The sequence below is a fragment of the Mixophyes fleayi genome, chromosome 9 (assembly GCF_038048845.1).
Source record: "Mixophyes fleayi isolate aMixFle1 chromosome 9, aMixFle1.hap1, whole genome shotgun sequence".
Lineage (NCBI taxonomy): Eukaryota > Metazoa > Chordata > Amphibia > Anura > Limnodynastidae > Mixophyes > Mixophyes fleayi.
The window spans coordinates 109940524-109957611 of NC_134410.1; the positions used below are offsets into that span (position 1 = coordinate 109940524).

Here is a 17088-nt window from a genome sequence, read left to right on the forward strand (position 1 = left end):
GCAAGGTGATTAACTCCTTCAGGCATGTAGAAAAGTTCAGGAACAGAACAGCAGCACCTCTGGTGGTATAAGGTACTGCTGCTAGATACAAATAACAGGCAGAGTTGTAACAAGGAGAAAGAGAGGGAAGGTAAAGTAGGAATGACACAAAAAGTGCAGGTAGGGGATAGGAGGAGGCCCACTCCGCCTCCTGGATGCTCGTCTGGTCTGGTGGAGTGGGTGAAGGAGAGGCCCCCGTAGGAGAGAGCGGTGGGTGAAACGGTATCAGAAGAAGTAAGCCAGGTTTCAGTGATGGCAAGAAGATTAAGAGAGTTGGAGATGAAGAGGTCATGGATGAGGGAAAGTTTGTTGCAGATGGACCTGGAGTTCCAGAGGGCACAAGAGAAAGGGAGGGAGGGAAGAGGGGAGATTCGTATGAGATTATCAGGGTTGATGGAGCGAGGGGGAGGGTGAGGGGTGGGGCAGTGAGAGTTGGGCGAGAGAAAGGGGCTAGGGGAGAGGATGGGTATAGGAAAGGAGTAGGGCGGCATGGTGAGAGACAGGGGTGGACTGGGAATGAGAGAAGGGGCAAGAAGAGGGTAAGGACAAATAGCGCTGCGGTGAGGGCAGCAGCGGGGGGTAGAAGTGGGCCAGAGCGGTCGAGTTAGATATGGGCTGACAAAGCAGAGTAAGACAAGAACAAAGGGACTGCAGAGAACAATGAAGTATAGCAAACTACGGGGTATATTTACTAAACTGCGGGTTTGAAAAAGTGAAGATGTTGCCTATAGCAACCAATCAGATTCTAGCTGTCATTTTGTAGAATGCACTAAATGAATAAAAGCTAGAATCTGATTGGTTGCTATAGGCAACATTCCCACTTTTCCAAATTCGCAGTTTAGTAAATCTAGCCCTACGAGTTTTTTATCCAATTATCATGCCAATCACACGATAAAAGACCATTTGGTCAGATATCACATTAGTGTGTACACTCTCACGATCATGTTTTATCGTATCGTTTGATTTGATTTTCTAAACTTCCTAAAAAAATCCCGATCAACAATAGAACGATGTTGGGCAAATGTAGAAGTGTGTACGCACTCACCACTAGCAGCGTAGGCAGATATCTATAGAGTGTGGGCAGCACAGTGGCTCAGTGGTTAGCACTTCTCCTTCATAGTACTGGGGTCATGAGTTTGATTTCTGACTATTGCCTTATCTGTGTGGAGTTTGTAGGTTCTCCCCGTGATTACGTGGGTTTCCTTCAAGTGCTTCGGTTATCTCCCACACTCCAAAAACATACTGGTAGGTAATTGGCTGCTCACAAAATCAACACTAGTGTGTGTGTGCGTGTGCGCTAGGGAAGTTAGACTGTAAGCTCCAATGGGGCAGGGACCGATGTGAATGACCAATATTCTCTGTACAGCGCTACAGAATAAGTGACGCTATATAAATGAATGGTGATGATGAGCATGCAGGGGGGAATTCAATTGGGCTCGTTACTTGAAAAAGTAACGTGGCCTGCGCACTATTACCGTTATTACGGTAATAGTGCGCATAAATACCATCATTACGGTAGTTTTAACTCCGGCTTTTTGCTTGCAGCTCCCTTATCTGTGAGCAGAAAGCTGGGTTAATATTACCGTAATAACGGTAATGTTTTTTACGCTGCGGTACTTCGGGGAGAATTTAATTTTCCCCCGCAGAGTCACAATCATTTTAGGAGATGGTTAAGACAGATGAAGAGCACAGATTTGACGGTAAATCATGCAGGTGTGTACACAAGAATCTGCATGCTCATTGGGACTTTCAGTCATTGGTAAAATTGTTACAGAAACCGCATCTGCAGTATTTTTCTGCAGTGTGTACCCAGCTTAAGTTATCTATATTTAATTTTAATAAAAAGAGAAACAAACTTGCTAGCATGCCCATTTAAAATGCAAAAAATTACATATTTTAATTTGCTGTTCTATTCAGCCATATTGCAGATCGTGGAACAACTGAGGATAAATCATTTCATACACAATCCTCTGCATGGTTTGCTGGAGAATAAGAGACCACTGTTGGAAGGAGAGTGAGGTCATCTGCTGAAGGGGGAGAGAACTGGCTGCAGATCACGTGTCCAGGCTGTGGGGGGAGCAGGGCTGGGGGGGGTCTGGGTCTGGCTGCAGATCACGTGTCCAGGCTGGGGGGGGGGAGCAGGGCTGAGCTCTGCCAGGAAGGAAATGTGTTAGCTGCAGAAACAAAGCCATTGTGAGCGGGTGTACAGAAACCAGAACTGCTTATTGACCAGTGACATTTCCCATCCTGGCCGTCACAAAAAGTCAATGACAGGCATGCAATACAATGACACTTACATCCCTAATGTAAAAAAAATCAGATTATATCTCCCAAGTGCTGCTCCTTGGAGCAGTACAGTGCACACACCACCCCAGCCAGCATTGAGATCTCCCCATACGTCTAAGTGATGCTAGATCCACACTTCCTGTCTGCACGATAACATGCAAACTTTACTGCCTGTGATATTTGCAGCAGCCTCCAGATCAAAATTAGGGTTGTATTTCCAGGTAATCTCCAGACTGTCATTATGCATGTGATGGGTTAGGTGCAGGGAATGACGTGACAGCCCATGATTAGAAAAATAGAGGTGTTTTATTCAAGCTTTATTGATATCTAATCTGGTTCTTTTGTGTTGATCCCATTTCAGATGGTGGCTCATGTGCTCCCTGTTATATGGTTCTTTATTTACACTCCTATAGCTCAGCCTTCAGCCTACTTGGTATTACTGAAACATCAGACATCCATTTGACAGGATTGTTTTGGTGTAAATAATAAATTAAAATAAATTGACTTGATTTTGAAGCTGTAATAAAAGTTGCTGATTAACTGTATCCTGAAATATTACCTCAGTCATTATTTATTTATTTACTTTTAAAAGTTTCAAAATAATAAGGGATTTTATTGTAAATGACAAGATTGCCAATTTGAAATGACAAGACTGGAACTGTGTCAATGTAAAAATATTCCCTTTGTGTGTTTTAATGCACTTACAGTTCTCACATTTGACATGGAGATAACATATCAGTGTATTTTTATTGGCATGTTCTAGAAAATTATATTCCAAGCTCACAAATGTTAGGTATAGGCTGCTGAGTAAAAATGGCGCCTGCATCTCTGTTGAGTCAAAACAGCCAGACAGACTTCCTCTTGCTGGATAAGTCACACTATGAGCCACAGGTATGCAGCATGACATTGGGGTATCTTTGCAAGGGGACATCCAGAGATTAGCCGGCACTTTCCAAAAAAAACCTTTGCCTAAGGCTAAAAAAACAAACAAAATAAAAATAGTTATCTTCTAAAATAGCTCTAACTCAGAGTGACAATGCTTCACTACTTCATTACTGCCGTAGGGGAAATATCTTTTTAACGCTCACAAAAATGTCATTACATGCTTTAAGGAAATGTTCCTTTTTTTTGTAGGACAGATATGGAGGATGTATCTGTTGCTCCCTGTGATGAATCCTCTTCTGAAGGTAATTCACATCGTAATGCACATAATGAGTCATGTTTTAGTGTATAGTTTCTATGATTTATTTCTATAGTGAAAGTTTCTGCAGTAAAATCGTTGTCCCACTTATTTTCTATCTGCGGTCATCATACTGTGTTCATTTACATATTTTTACTGCATGTTATTTGGGGGGGGGTTCAGAGGAAAGTGAAAGTGACTTGCTGGAAGTTCTAGAAAAATACCTGATAATTAATGTTATTCTTCTATTTTACTCATTACATTTCTCTTACTAAAGAGCTGTAGGAAAAAAACAAAAAACTTTACACATTGCTGCTCATTGCAATACAAACGGCATACCGCCCTTCCAAGTGAATGGTTACTAAAATTAAAATTGTGATCATCACTGAGGGACCCATTTAATTATCTGTCATCGCAACGATGACAGATGATTTTTCGTGAGCGTTTATTAAAAAAATCCCAGGACAGTGCATCTGATGGGAGGTTGTCCCGGCGTTCACTTCACTTACCTTAGAGCTACTGACCTAAGCTCACACATGCGCAAAGTGACTTTGCAATTGGGGCCGTTCATGTTCCGAAAAGCTAAGCTTTTGTCCAATCGTTTTTCCCTCTTTTTATTGTTGGCATTTCGATTCATTTTATGGTACACGTGATTTTTTCTTTTTTGTCATTTAGTCGACATTATTTTAGCACATACACTAGTTTATTTTAAAAATATATGTTTATAGGGGTAACAAATATAATAGCACTTTTTTGGTGCAGTTTCCTCGGACTCCTGCCTACTTTATAGTTCCTAACAATAGCATGACATAGATTATTTTAAAGTGAACATACCGTTAAGGTGTGAATTCAATTAGCCATGAAGTGCAGCCAGACATTGCCTTGCTGTCCGGCTGTGCACATTACCGGCAGTGCGGTACAGAATCTCTGTTCCTTATCTTCCCACATCTCTGTGGGACGTGAGGGAAAATGAGCAGAGATTTTGAGAAAAAACATTGAGGCGATGTGTTCCGCGGATAATTGAATTTCCCTCAAGAGTCCACATAGCCCATGTAGCTATCTGCAACTTCCTTATTACCTGATAATTGACCCCAAGTGCAGTGTTTGTAAGCCTGTGCTGGAGAACAGGAACCATCCTGAGGTTCCACATGACTATTGAAGGATGTGCAGAAGTGAACGTGGCACCTGATTGGACAGTTAGACGCTACATTCACCAGAAACCTCCCATGTATAGAATATTTGAATTTCTCACTTTTTAGACAGCCCTGTAGCTGAAATTTGTCTTCTACCTGCAAATGTCCTAGTCCGTCAGTTAATAGTGGAGGTGGGGGGGGACCCACAGTAATTTGTTACTTGGGAAGATGCTCTAACTAAATAGAATTGATACAATAAGGTGGGTGAGGAGCGGTTCTACAGCCATTATTCTGCTGCTTACATGATATGGTTGGAACACTATAACTCTTAATTTGACACAACCCCTGAACATGTTTATAATACAATTGAAATGCATGTGACACCTCTGTTTCCAGTGTGAAAATATCAGTATACTGTAAACTCTACAAAACCAAAACAGCCGTTTCATTGTCTTGCACAGCAGCACATACCTGCCCACTGATCCCTCAGCACCATATACCTGCCCACTGATCCCACATACCTGCCCACTGATCCCTCACCACATACCTGCCCACCGATCCCTCAGCTCCACATACCTGCCCACTGATCCCTCAGCACCATATACCTGCCCACTGATCCCACATACCTGCCCACTGATCCCTCACCACATACCTGCCCACTGATCCCTCACCACATACCTGCCCACTGATGCTGCATACCTGCCCACTGATGCCGCATACCTGCCCACTAATCCCTCAACACCACATACCTGTCAATTGATCCCACATACCTGCCCACTGATCCCTCAGCACCATATACCTGCCCACTGATACCACATACTTGCTCACTCATCCCTCACCACATACCTGCCCACTGATGCCGCATACCTTCCCACTGATCCCTCAACACCACATACCTGTCCATTGATCCCACATACCTGCCCACTGATCCCATTGCACCATAAACCTGCCCACTGATCCCTGAAATGTTTTAAGCACAGACGTAGGAATTCAATATGCTATATACATTCTTTTATATGATAACGATATGCTTATGAGGACAATGCTGGACATAAAAGTAGCTTTGCCTTCAGTACTTGTCTCAGCATCACTTCAAAGGCGATTTATTGTTCTTTAGTGATTTTTCTTGAATCCTGTTACCAAATTCCTAATGGTTTTCCAACTTCCTGACACTTTGTCTGATGCTTTAATAAATCACTTAAGCGTTGTTGCCTGATTTCTTTTTTTCCCTACATTTTAGATAATACTCAATCTATGAATGGAGAAACAGTAGGCCTAGCAGAAGATCTATATACCAAACCCCTTCTATTAGATGTTGTAAATGGGTGTGATTTGTCTGCAGCAAGTAACCATTTAAAACCGGAGGAGAACTTGCAGTCAGAAGACGTTCTTAATAACAACAAAGTAGCATCTGAAGAAGTGTGTTTCACAATCCAAAGACTTGTACCTTCAGGGGATGCTACAGCAATCAAAGATCATCTATCCTTTGCAGACGATCGTAAGGAATTGTTTTTTATATCATCTGAAGACATGGAATATAAAGAGACACTTAATCCAGTACGTGACTTGGCTCACTGTTCAGATAAAACGAAAGAACAAGCTGGGGGACAACTGTACAATGGCCAATCAAACCAGGTTTTGGAAAATCACACCATAAAAAGTTACACTGACGATATCGAATGTAATAGCGAAATATCTCAGGATGGACAGGAGCTTGAAGAGACGCACATGGAGACAATAACAGCTCGGGCAGAGCTGTATGACCCCTGTAAAGTGGACTTGTTAACTCTCAAGCAAAGTCTTGAGGATAAAGAGGAATCCTACACAACCGAGTTTAGCTTATATGAAAATCCAAAAGAAAAAGACTGCCTGAAAGTAAAGAATTTTAAAGATAAGCCTCTCTCAAAGACACTTATTGAGCATAACAGTGAGTTGACTATGTCAGACGAAGCCCCAGTGCAGATTATTGGCGCACCTGTAAGGTCACCGGATTTATTTGAAGATATATCTAATAATTTGCACACTCAAGACTGTAATGAAACAGTGTACACTGCAAACAGTCATTCAGATGTGAAAAAATTTGGCATTCACTTACAAAATAGCCAACATGATGTTACGACTGGTACTCATGACATAGTATCTAGTATAGGGCACCTTGATTTATTGCCAATCAGCACTCGCTCGTTTGATTTTCAAACCAAGCACACTGGGATATTTTTATCAAAAAGTGACGGTACTAGGACGAGTAAGATGAGAAAGGAGCGCCAACCACCAAAAGGTGGGAGGTCAGGACCGCATTATGAAATAGAAACGGATTCACATGAGTTGGAGTTGTCTGATAAGGAGAATCTATCTGAAAGGGAAGAAAGCGGAGATGAAGACAACATCGATAATTCCCTTCATTACGGCAGTTCAAGACTTGATCACAGAAAAGAGAGACATCAATATGTTTCGGACAAGTTAGATCCCGATGTCTTGCACCTGCTGGAGATGCATCTACGCAAACAGCAACTAGTTGACATTAAAGAGGAAGGAGAGGAAGAGCTGCTGGATCTTCACATTAACAAAGAGAAGTCTCGTTCGGAGTCTTTCAAAGTGTTGCGGAATATTCCGCCCGTTTTAGATATGGTTCTGGAGGAGCCTGAGCTGGAGCATTCAGGAGAGATGTTGGAAGACGGCAGCAAAACCTCTTCAGATACGGATTCCGATGACGGCAGTAGCGTCTGTGCCATGGAAATGTCTCTGATGGAGTCTCTGCAACGTGACTTATTGAGTAGAAGTAGCAAGATAGATAAACATGAGATAACCACAATTCTGCAGACGTCAAGCCCTGAATTGTCCTTAGAAAGCAAAAGCAAACAGAAGGCAGGTGCACTGCATCGTAACGACTACAACGTCAAGTGTGAAGGCCTTAAACTGCAATCTGATGGATGCCTAGCACAAAGGAGAGGTCCAAGTGATCTACAAGGGATAAAGGTCTGCTCTGCAAAAGATGGAGACCTTGATTCTGACTTTATTTCTGAATGTGCTGCAATGGGTAATATCCATGATATTGGACTGCAGGCAGAATGCAGCACCTTAGATTCGGGGGAAGGGTCACCAGAACAGCCTGCGACACTTAATGACACCGAAGACTTTATTACTGAAAAAACTAGCATGGGAGAACCGGATCGGTCATATGAGTGTGAATCGGTAGACAAAGGTCTGAACCCAGATGTACATGAGAATGGAATATCCGATGCAGTGACGACTGCTACACTCACAGGAACAACATTAAATGACAGTAAAGAGGATGCATGTATAGGGTCAGAAACATCTGTGAAAAGTGCAATCAACTCAGGTTTACCATGCCCTACGTTTCATGGAAACCTGGAACCACATGACATCATTGAACCTTATTTGGATGGTGAAACCTCCTCCTTGATCCAAAGGAGTCAACAAGCTAATAGCCCTTGTCCCAGTGACGGCTGTGATGACATAACTGGAAGTTATTCTACTGAGCCACGTGATGGTGCAGACAAAGCTCTGGGGAGCGAAGAGATACGCCTAACAGATCTCGCCAAAGATCTACAGGTTAGATGTATTCTCAGATTACTGTAGCTGCCACCAAATTGCATTGACCCTCAGGTGTCTACTGGTGCAAGATGGTCATTGCTATTAATATGTTGAATGTACTTAAAATCACAGCTGTTTTATTATATGGTTATGAAAACGTCACCGTATACATAGCCGGTAATGAATTACACAAAACGCGTTGCACATTTTACGTTATAGAGGTTATGTGTGGGTTTCATGGGAATTATTGGTTTTGTACATATGTTTTCATTGTCTAGTAGACTGTTGTGCAAAACCAAGAATTCTCTTCAAATCTGCAAATGCTTCAACATCCGTGATTAAAAGAATGAAAAAATCACATGCTTTGCCTGAATATCTAAAAGAGTAACTTGCTAAATTCAAATTAAAATAATGAAACATTGAATAAACACTATGGGCTAGATTTACTAAGCTGCGGGTTTGAAAAAGTGGGGATGTTGCCTATAGCAACCAATCAGATTCTAGCTTTCATTTATTTAGTACCTTCTACAAAATGAATCTAGAATCTGATTGGTTGCTATAGGCAACATCCCCACTTTTTCAAACCCGCAGCTTAGTAAATCTAGCCCTATGGATGTTGGGGGAAAAAAACTATTTGAAATCTCCATGGTATATTTTGTCAGGCTGTGAATTGGCCCCAATTTAGAGTTAGGAGTATATTCTGCTAGAAGGGGCAGTTTTACACTTTGGATACACCATGTTGCATTGCCAGTAAAATATACAGAGAGATTTAGAATTGGGAGGGGGCGTATAATTATTAGTTATTATATAGCACCTATATATTACGCATCACTTTACAGAGAATATTTATACATTCCCTTCAGTACCTGCCCCAGTGGAGCTTACAATCTATATTCCCCGCCACACAGACGCACACACGTATACTAAAGCTAATTAATCTATAGGTATGTTTTTGGAGTGTGGGAGGAAACTGGTGGAAACCCTCAGAAAAACAGACATAGAACATACAAACCACATTGATAGGACCTAATCGGAATCGAACGCTTGATCCCAGCGCTGTGAGGCAGCAATATTAACCACTGGTGCTTGTCCCAGCTCAATTCTAAATCACAGCGTTAAAATAAAGCTGTCCACTATATGTTTGCAAAAGTAGGCGGTATTTTCCTTGTATGCAAAAAATGCATTTGCAACCCTGCAACACGGTTTGTCCAGATGCAGCTTTTTAGCTGGATTTGCTGGACCTTTGTGTTCATTACCAATTGCTGCTCCGATGTATCCACTCATAGGGGCGTATTCAATTGTTAGCGGTAACGCTGATAAACGAGCGCTCAAAAAATATTACCGTTTATATGGTAATATTGCGCGCGAAAAGCGTTAATACGGTAGTTTACTCGCGGAATTTCAGCTCGCCGCTCAGGGGGCTGCGAGCTGAAATTCCGCGAGTAAATACCGTATTAACGGTAAGATTTTTTGAGCGCTCGTTTATCAGCAATACCGCTAATAATTGAATACGCCCCTTAGTATGCCCCATACTTTAATCATCCCCCTATTGCAGTCAGCATGTTATTAATGTCTATTGCACATAAAATGCATTTGTACACTTGCACCTGATTGCAAACACATGCTCTAGCATGTATACATGACAGTCATCACTATCAATCGGCACTTACATTTGACCTGTAGCTGGTGCGAGTGATACGACAGAAAAACACTTACTTTAGAGATGCCCAAAGCTTGAATCAGACGCTGAAGCGTGCACTCGAGCTTGGCCACGTCCCCTTACTGTACATCGACTACATGCATACGCCATACGCCCCTCCACTCATGAAATCATCGGCTGTCGTAAGTGTCCTTTGCGCTCGAAGATGAATTGCATAGACTTGCGTTCTCTGGCGTATAGTCCAGCTCTGCCATGAGAAGAGCAATTTAAGGCAAAATATTGCAAGTAACGGCTTATACGTTCCATAATAAATCAAGCTCATATTGTATATCTCTCCCTTAATATGCCATACACAACAGTTTTATTCACTAGAGCAAGTGTAAAAAAATCTGATTTGGTATAATGCCATTTATGGACATGTACCGGTCACTCGATACAGTGACTGAATGATGGCTCCGAATCCAATTGGTCAACACACACGTGGCGGGGCAAAGTTCGTCCTGCTGGTCATTTGGGCCACAGAAGGCCCATATTCATACTGGCTAACAAACACACATTTACTAATTAAGCCATCAATGTGACCCTGATCAGCTTTTTAGCAGTCAAAACTACCCAACCTGATTGCTCTGTGCTATTATCTTTGGATATATTGGATGCATTATTGTGGGCATTGAGTGGTAAGCACTGTCTTTAAATACATTCAGCTTTTAAACATTTAATTAATGATAGCCAAGTCATGAGCAACATTTAGTTTTGTGTTGTTTTTATTTTTGCTATTTCATACATTTCCTTGGTAATGGACCATTGTAACTCGGATGTAAACTCCAACTAGAGCTTACTTTGCTAACCATAAAGCTAGCCATACATGATAGTCATTTTACCCATCAGCCCAAGAGCCAAGTGACTGAATCACTGCCCAAACTGAGTGGCCAAATTGGATGCCCACATACACAGGCCGACAGCTAAGTGTTCATCATATACACACCAGACTTCTACCCTGAAGAAATTAACATGACATTATAGAGCAGGGGTAGGCAACCTGCGGCTCTCCAGGTATTGTGAAACTACAAATCCCAGCATGCCTTGCCACCTATCTGCTGGTTATCTGCTGGCAAAGCTTGCTGGGACTTGTAGTTTCACAACACCTGGAGAGCCGCAGGTTGCCTACCCCTGTTATAGAATATGCAATTTTTCAGGGCAGTATGTTCACATCAGTGCCCCTGTGGGATATGACTGGTATACTCTAGTTGGAGTAGTCAGGCCTCTTTGGAATTAGTGAATGAAAAAATTTACAAATGGAGTAAAAATCCAGCTATAAAACAGTGCTTTTATTTCAAGAACACTGATATACCGAGTGAGGCTGGGCTTTATTCCATCTTATATTGTTTAGTTAAATCAGATAAGAATTTTGACATTGATCATAAGCAAGCAGTCATCACAGGGGTAGTAAGTTTTGAAATTACTTTGCTACAGTAGTAGTCAGAACACTTTTTCTTTATTTTAATATTAACGCAAGTGTGGGAATTATTATTACCAATAAATACTGCTTGATTTTGCTAATCAATATTGGACAGCTTTATTTTAACACTTTTATTTAGAATTGGATGGGCTAGTACAAGACCGAGTGGTTAGCATTGCTGCCTTAGGGCCTGAGTCATTAAGGAGAGCAAAGCATAAAAAAGGAGTAACATTTGCACCTGGGCATTGGAGGGGGAGGTAAATTTAATAAGTGGGGACAGATTTATAGTTGGGGTAAGGCATGTCCTAGATCCACTTTAAATTTCAGTGTACAAATAAGCTATCAAGTATGTGTGCTAGATGAAAAAACAGCCAGTATTTAACTTATATGCAAAATAATAAACTAATTTGCACCCCTTGCATTGTAGCATGGTTTGTCCCGGAGAACATTTACTCCTTTTTTGCCTTAATGACTCAGGCCCTTAAAGCGCTGGGGTCATGGGTTCAGTCCAACCAGGGCCCTATCCGTGTGGAGGTTGTATGTTCTCCCTATGTTTCCTCTGGTTTCCTCCCACTCTCAAAAGACATCCTGGTAGGTTAATTGGCTTCACACTACCCTAGTCTGTGTGTGTCTACATTGTAGGGAATATAGATTGTAGGCTTCACTGGAGCAGGGACTAAAGTGAGTGATTAAGTATTCGCTGTAAAATGCTGCTTACTATGTAGGGGTTATACAAAAACAAACAAACCTGGTAAATAAATTTAAATAGCACCAGTATAATCCACCGCACTTTTAACGATTGGGAAATGCAGGGAGGGAGGTTTATAAAAGTGCCTTTGCTGTGGAAGTGTTCCATTTTTATTTATTTTTATTATGCAGTATATTTACTAACCATCCTGAGACCTACACTATTCCAAGAGCCGCTCTCTGGAACAAGCTTAGAAATGCCGACATCATAGAAAAACTGCCAACATAATTTTGCACAGGGTGGAAAGGATCATTTGCTCCCGAACTCCCCACTTAATTTACTATTGCTGTTGCCTGTACTCTCCATTAATTTAGTTTTAAAAAGCACCCTACACACCAATTAATTAAGTCCGCACAGGCAACTGTTCTAGTCAACTAAAGTTGAGGAGCAGAGCATTTTGTATCATCATCGGTTATATATATAGCGCCACTAATTCCGCAGGCAGAAGAGGTCACGTTCGAGGGTCTGGTCATGGACATGCAAGAACATAGGTGCTACATCAATGATTCACACACAGAAATGTCTTCACCTTAAGGTAGAAAACACAGCAGTAGGAGGTTGACATAGAGATGTGATGGCTAATCTGTGACACTCTATGTGTTGTGAAACTACAAGCCCCAGCATGCTTTGCCAGTAGCTAACTAGCTGATAGCTGGCAAAGTATGCTGGGGCTTGTAGTTTCACAACACCTGGCGTGTCACAGGTTAGCCATCACTGTCATAGACCCATGCTTTAGGGCTCTGGTTAATTCTGACTAGGTGTGGTGCCATTAGAAATAATTGCTTCCACTTCACACCCATGTACAAGCATTGTATTGGCCTTAAAATTGCTAATAAAATGCACAAAGTTCACGCCTGTGGGTATGACACCTAAAAATACCTTCCTGTCCCTTACACCACCATTGTGTCACTCTAGTATCCTCTTTAAAAACATCAGCGTCAGTGCACTGGTTCTATGCTAAAGTGACTGCGTTTAAATCCATGAATTCACATTTCTTCTATCGTAATACATTTTACACTTTTCCTGATCATGTGACCTCTTATTAGTTTTAAATGTTTGCTAAGTTCCTCTTATGTGTAAATATGTAAAGAGTACCCCTCTGATGTTTTTTGTTTATATTTCATTACTTATCAATACAAAAACAAAAAACTCTATTGGTTTAACTCAACCTTATCCAAAACTACATCAAGATAAATACTTATACCCTAAAGATCATTTAAAAAAAATATATATATATTTTCAGAAAACATCAACATATTTATAAATTTTACATCATATTCCTCAGCATAATCCATTATGATAATATTGATCATATTATGTTTTAAAATGTAATTTTTTTTTATCAGATCATGTTCATCAGGTCACTTTACTTAAGCAGTATTTAACAGTCTTTAATGTACCACATTTTATTGCCAAGAGGAGTCCCTGTAATTAAGTTTTAGTGCTCGTGTGAAATGGGTCTGTTATTTATTTTTTATCTGGCTTGGCTTTGTATTGGCGCTTTTCACTGCTTTTGGCTTTAAGTCCATGATGGTTTTGCATTTGTAGAGTTTAAGTAATTATCCATATTATTTATATCTGTGTACTCACAGATAGTGTAATGTGTTGCTGCTTTGTGCCATATTTCTGTAAAAGTTCATCCCACATCTTTATGCCCATTCCGGGCATACTCAGTGCCCGGGGGATGGTTAAAGACATCCCCTGCAGTCCGCTAGATCCTCCTGCGCCAGGTACTTTCCTCACCTCTTGGCACGAATGCCCCTCCACTGACCTGCAGCCATTGACTTGTCAATAAACAAGCAATTTTATTTCACCCTCTTCTATGTTAATGTATCACATCTGAAAACTAGACAATCGTAGATATATTTCCATGGCCAACGAGCACCAAAGTCTTTTTTACATTTGGCCAATCTCCACATATTGAATTAGCCCTCAATTTAATCAGAAGTTTAACACAATTATTGGAATGTGTTTTAGTATTGCATTGGGTGTTACCTGCACACAGCTTGTCAAGGCAAGTACTCCCCAGGCAGTAGCAGTGTTTATCCTGCACCCTCTGACACAAGCTGGAGGAGGGGTGTGGCTACAGTAAGAGATACAGACTCCAGTATTAGCAAATTGTAGGGATATATTATGCTCCCTGCAACCATCAAACGTTGGGTACAATAATGGTGTGAACACGTTACAATCAAGAAGAAAATGATCCCTTGCACTCACTTTTTTAGCAATATACTAAAGAACACTTTAGATAGATGCACTCTACATTAAAAACAGGAAATGTTCATTCTATATATTGTAATCATCAACATTTATTTATATTGCGCCAGCAGATTCCGTAGCGCTTTACAATTGGGAACAAACAGTAATAATACAATACTGGGTAATACATACATACATAGAGGTAAGAGGACCCTGCTCGCAAGCTTACAATCTAATCGGCAATGGTTTGATACTCAAGGGTAAATGCTACATCATATTGAATATTTATCCAGCTAGAATGCAGAGGTTACAAAGTATTTAGTGGGCTGTGTGCTCAGTCACACAACTATGTTGGTCAGAGGGTTGTTGTCTTGTGTTAGATGTGTAGAGGGTGGTAATAGGGTAACCTAGGGAGATTAAGAGGGTGGTAGAGGAATACTATAAGCTTGTCTGAAAAGGTGGGTTTTCAGAGAACGCTTGAAGGTTTGAAGACTAGAGGAAAGTCTTGTGGGAGTGAATGCCATAAAGTGGGTGCAGCCCGAAAAATGTCCTGTAACCGAAAATCGGAGGAAGTAATGAGAGATGCAGAACGGAGGTGTCTTGTTGGGAGATATTTTGAGACAAGTGAGGAGATGTATGCTGGTGTAATTTTGTTGATGGCCTTGTGTGTTAGTAGAAGAATTTTATATTACATTCATTGAAAAACAGGCAGCCAATGCAGAGACTGACAGAGTGACTCGGCAGATGTAAAACGATTTGCAAGGAAAATCAATCTAGCCGCTGCATGCAAAATAGATTGTAGGGGCTCGAGTCTGATTTTGGGAAGACCAGTAAGGAGGGCATTGTAATAGTTGATGCGAGAGATGATGAGTGCATGAATTAAAGTTTTTGCAGTGTCTTGTGTGAGATATGTGCGTATTCTAAAAATGTGTTTCAGATTGTACATTATTCTGACCAACTCTCACCAGTCTTTCCCACCTGGCCAATCCCCACATTCAACTAAACATGAATTCAATCCCAGTTTCAACACTTTTATTGTAGTTTCCCCTTGTGCCAGATTTTGTCCAATAAGCTGATATTGCTTTTAAAGCTGTGAGTAGGTAAGACTCAATCCATTTAAAAGACTACCAATAATAGAGTTAAAATTTACATTACATTCATTTTGAGAGACAGGCAAAGACCAAGGCTTCAGTGTGCTTTGGGCTTCTGTGGCTTAATGCGTATATTAAAATACTGGATAACTTACACAGGTTTTAGCAGAATGTTCAATCAGAGTGGTTGCTAACTGGCAACTGAGTGTTTGTGCAAGATTGATATCACTTAAAAAGTAAATATCCCAATAATAGTTTCAATTAAATTACAACCTTGCTCATTTGCTGACAATCAAAAATATTGAGCATTTAAACCAGTGATGGGCAACAGGCGGCCCTCTGAGCCCTCGGCTCTTTCCTGCTTTGTTATCAGGACTGTTTTTTTTATAGCTTGTAACACTTGTTTACCGTGCCTGCCGATAGGTAATAGTGCGCGGGCCACGTTACTCTTACAAGTAGCACGGTCAATTGAATTTCCCCCTCAATCACTTAAATTCTTAATAATAAGTAATTAGTAATAAAAATAAGTTAAAACCAGGGGCAAACGCAGGATTTGTAGAGGGGGGTTTCCATGCCACACCACCAGTGGGCGTGACCAGCACGCTTCGGGGTAGTGGCTATAATTTTAGACGGTGCTTGGCTGCTCTCCAACTCTTCCTATCCCCATCATATACACGAGCAATGCTGCGTGCACTATTGTTAGGGGCACACAGCTCTCCCTTTTCGAGCAGAGCTGTGTGAAGCGGACATACCTCCCAACTGTCCCTACAATCAGGACAAAGTCCTGACTGAGTGTGTCAAAACAGTTGACAGACTGTCCTGCTTTTTCCATTTACTCTCTGTACTTCTTGTACTTTTATATTTAGTTCATGGTGCCAGTTGACATACTGTAGTAGGATTTATCCTGACAGGTTAGAAGACAGCAATGCAGAGGGAATCTGTAACCTGTACCCCTCTCCCTCGTATCTCCCTCACTGACAATAGGGCTATCTGTAAGGATGCATAGAAATGTCTTGTATAGATTGCTGCCGCCTGCTTATTGCAGGGGGGAAGTGGCAACTTGTACCCTGGGAGACACACAAGGATCCCACGGTAACTTAGCACCACTCATATTTTTACTATAACAGACTATTTTGAGAAGAAATGTAGATGGTAAACTGGTAGTTTGGTTCTCTGCCAAACTCATGGAGAAATTTGTGGTGTGATTCTATGATGTCCATAAAACGGCGACACACACACTCCGTCTAATAGAAGGGTGTCAGCCTTGAGCTGTGAGAACACGAGTGACCCAGGGGACAATTGCCATGCTGCCCTCTCAAGTCTTAATGACATCCTAGGTCCGGTAAGAGGCCCATCAGCTAATTCATCCGGTTCCTGGCCACACACTGCCTTCATACAGCATTGAAATTGATGTAAATGACACTTTATTTTGGAAAATTGAAAGTGTATATTGTCATTTTTTGTCTCTCTCTCCTCTCCCCTCCCCCTTTATTTCTCCATGTTTCTCTCCCCATGCTCTATTACCTCTTTTTCTCTCCCCTCCCCCTTTATCTCTGCCCCCCCTCTAGCTCCTCTTTCTCCCACCCCTCGTTCTCCGTCCCTCTCCTCTCGCCCCCCCTCCCTCTCCTCTCGCCCCCCTCCCTCTCCTCTCGCCCCCCCTCCTTCTCCTCTCGCCCCCCCTCCCTCTCCTCTCGCTCCCCCTCCCTCTCCTCTCGCTCCTTCTCCTCTCGCCCCCCCT

At 41.6% G+C, this 17088-nt stretch overlaps 1 protein-coding gene across 2 annotated transcripts in view; it reads left to right on the forward strand.

Annotated features, from left to right (window-relative positions):
• Positions 1-2224: 2224 nt before the first annotated feature.
• The window catches only part of LOC142100945 (uncharacterized), a 99326-nt gene continuing 84462 nt past the window's right edge, over positions 2225-17088 (forward strand). For both annotated transcript variants that reach the window (XM_075184869.1, XM_075184870.1), the window contains exons 1-3: positions 2225-2546; positions 3460-3512; positions 5879-8211. In XM_075184869.1, the coding sequence (XP_075040970.1) occupies positions 3467-3512; positions 5879-8211 (2379 nt within the window). In that variant the 5' untranslated portion in view covers positions 2225-2546; positions 3460-3466. The remainder of the gene's footprint in view (positions 2547-3459; positions 3513-5878; positions 8212-17088) is intronic.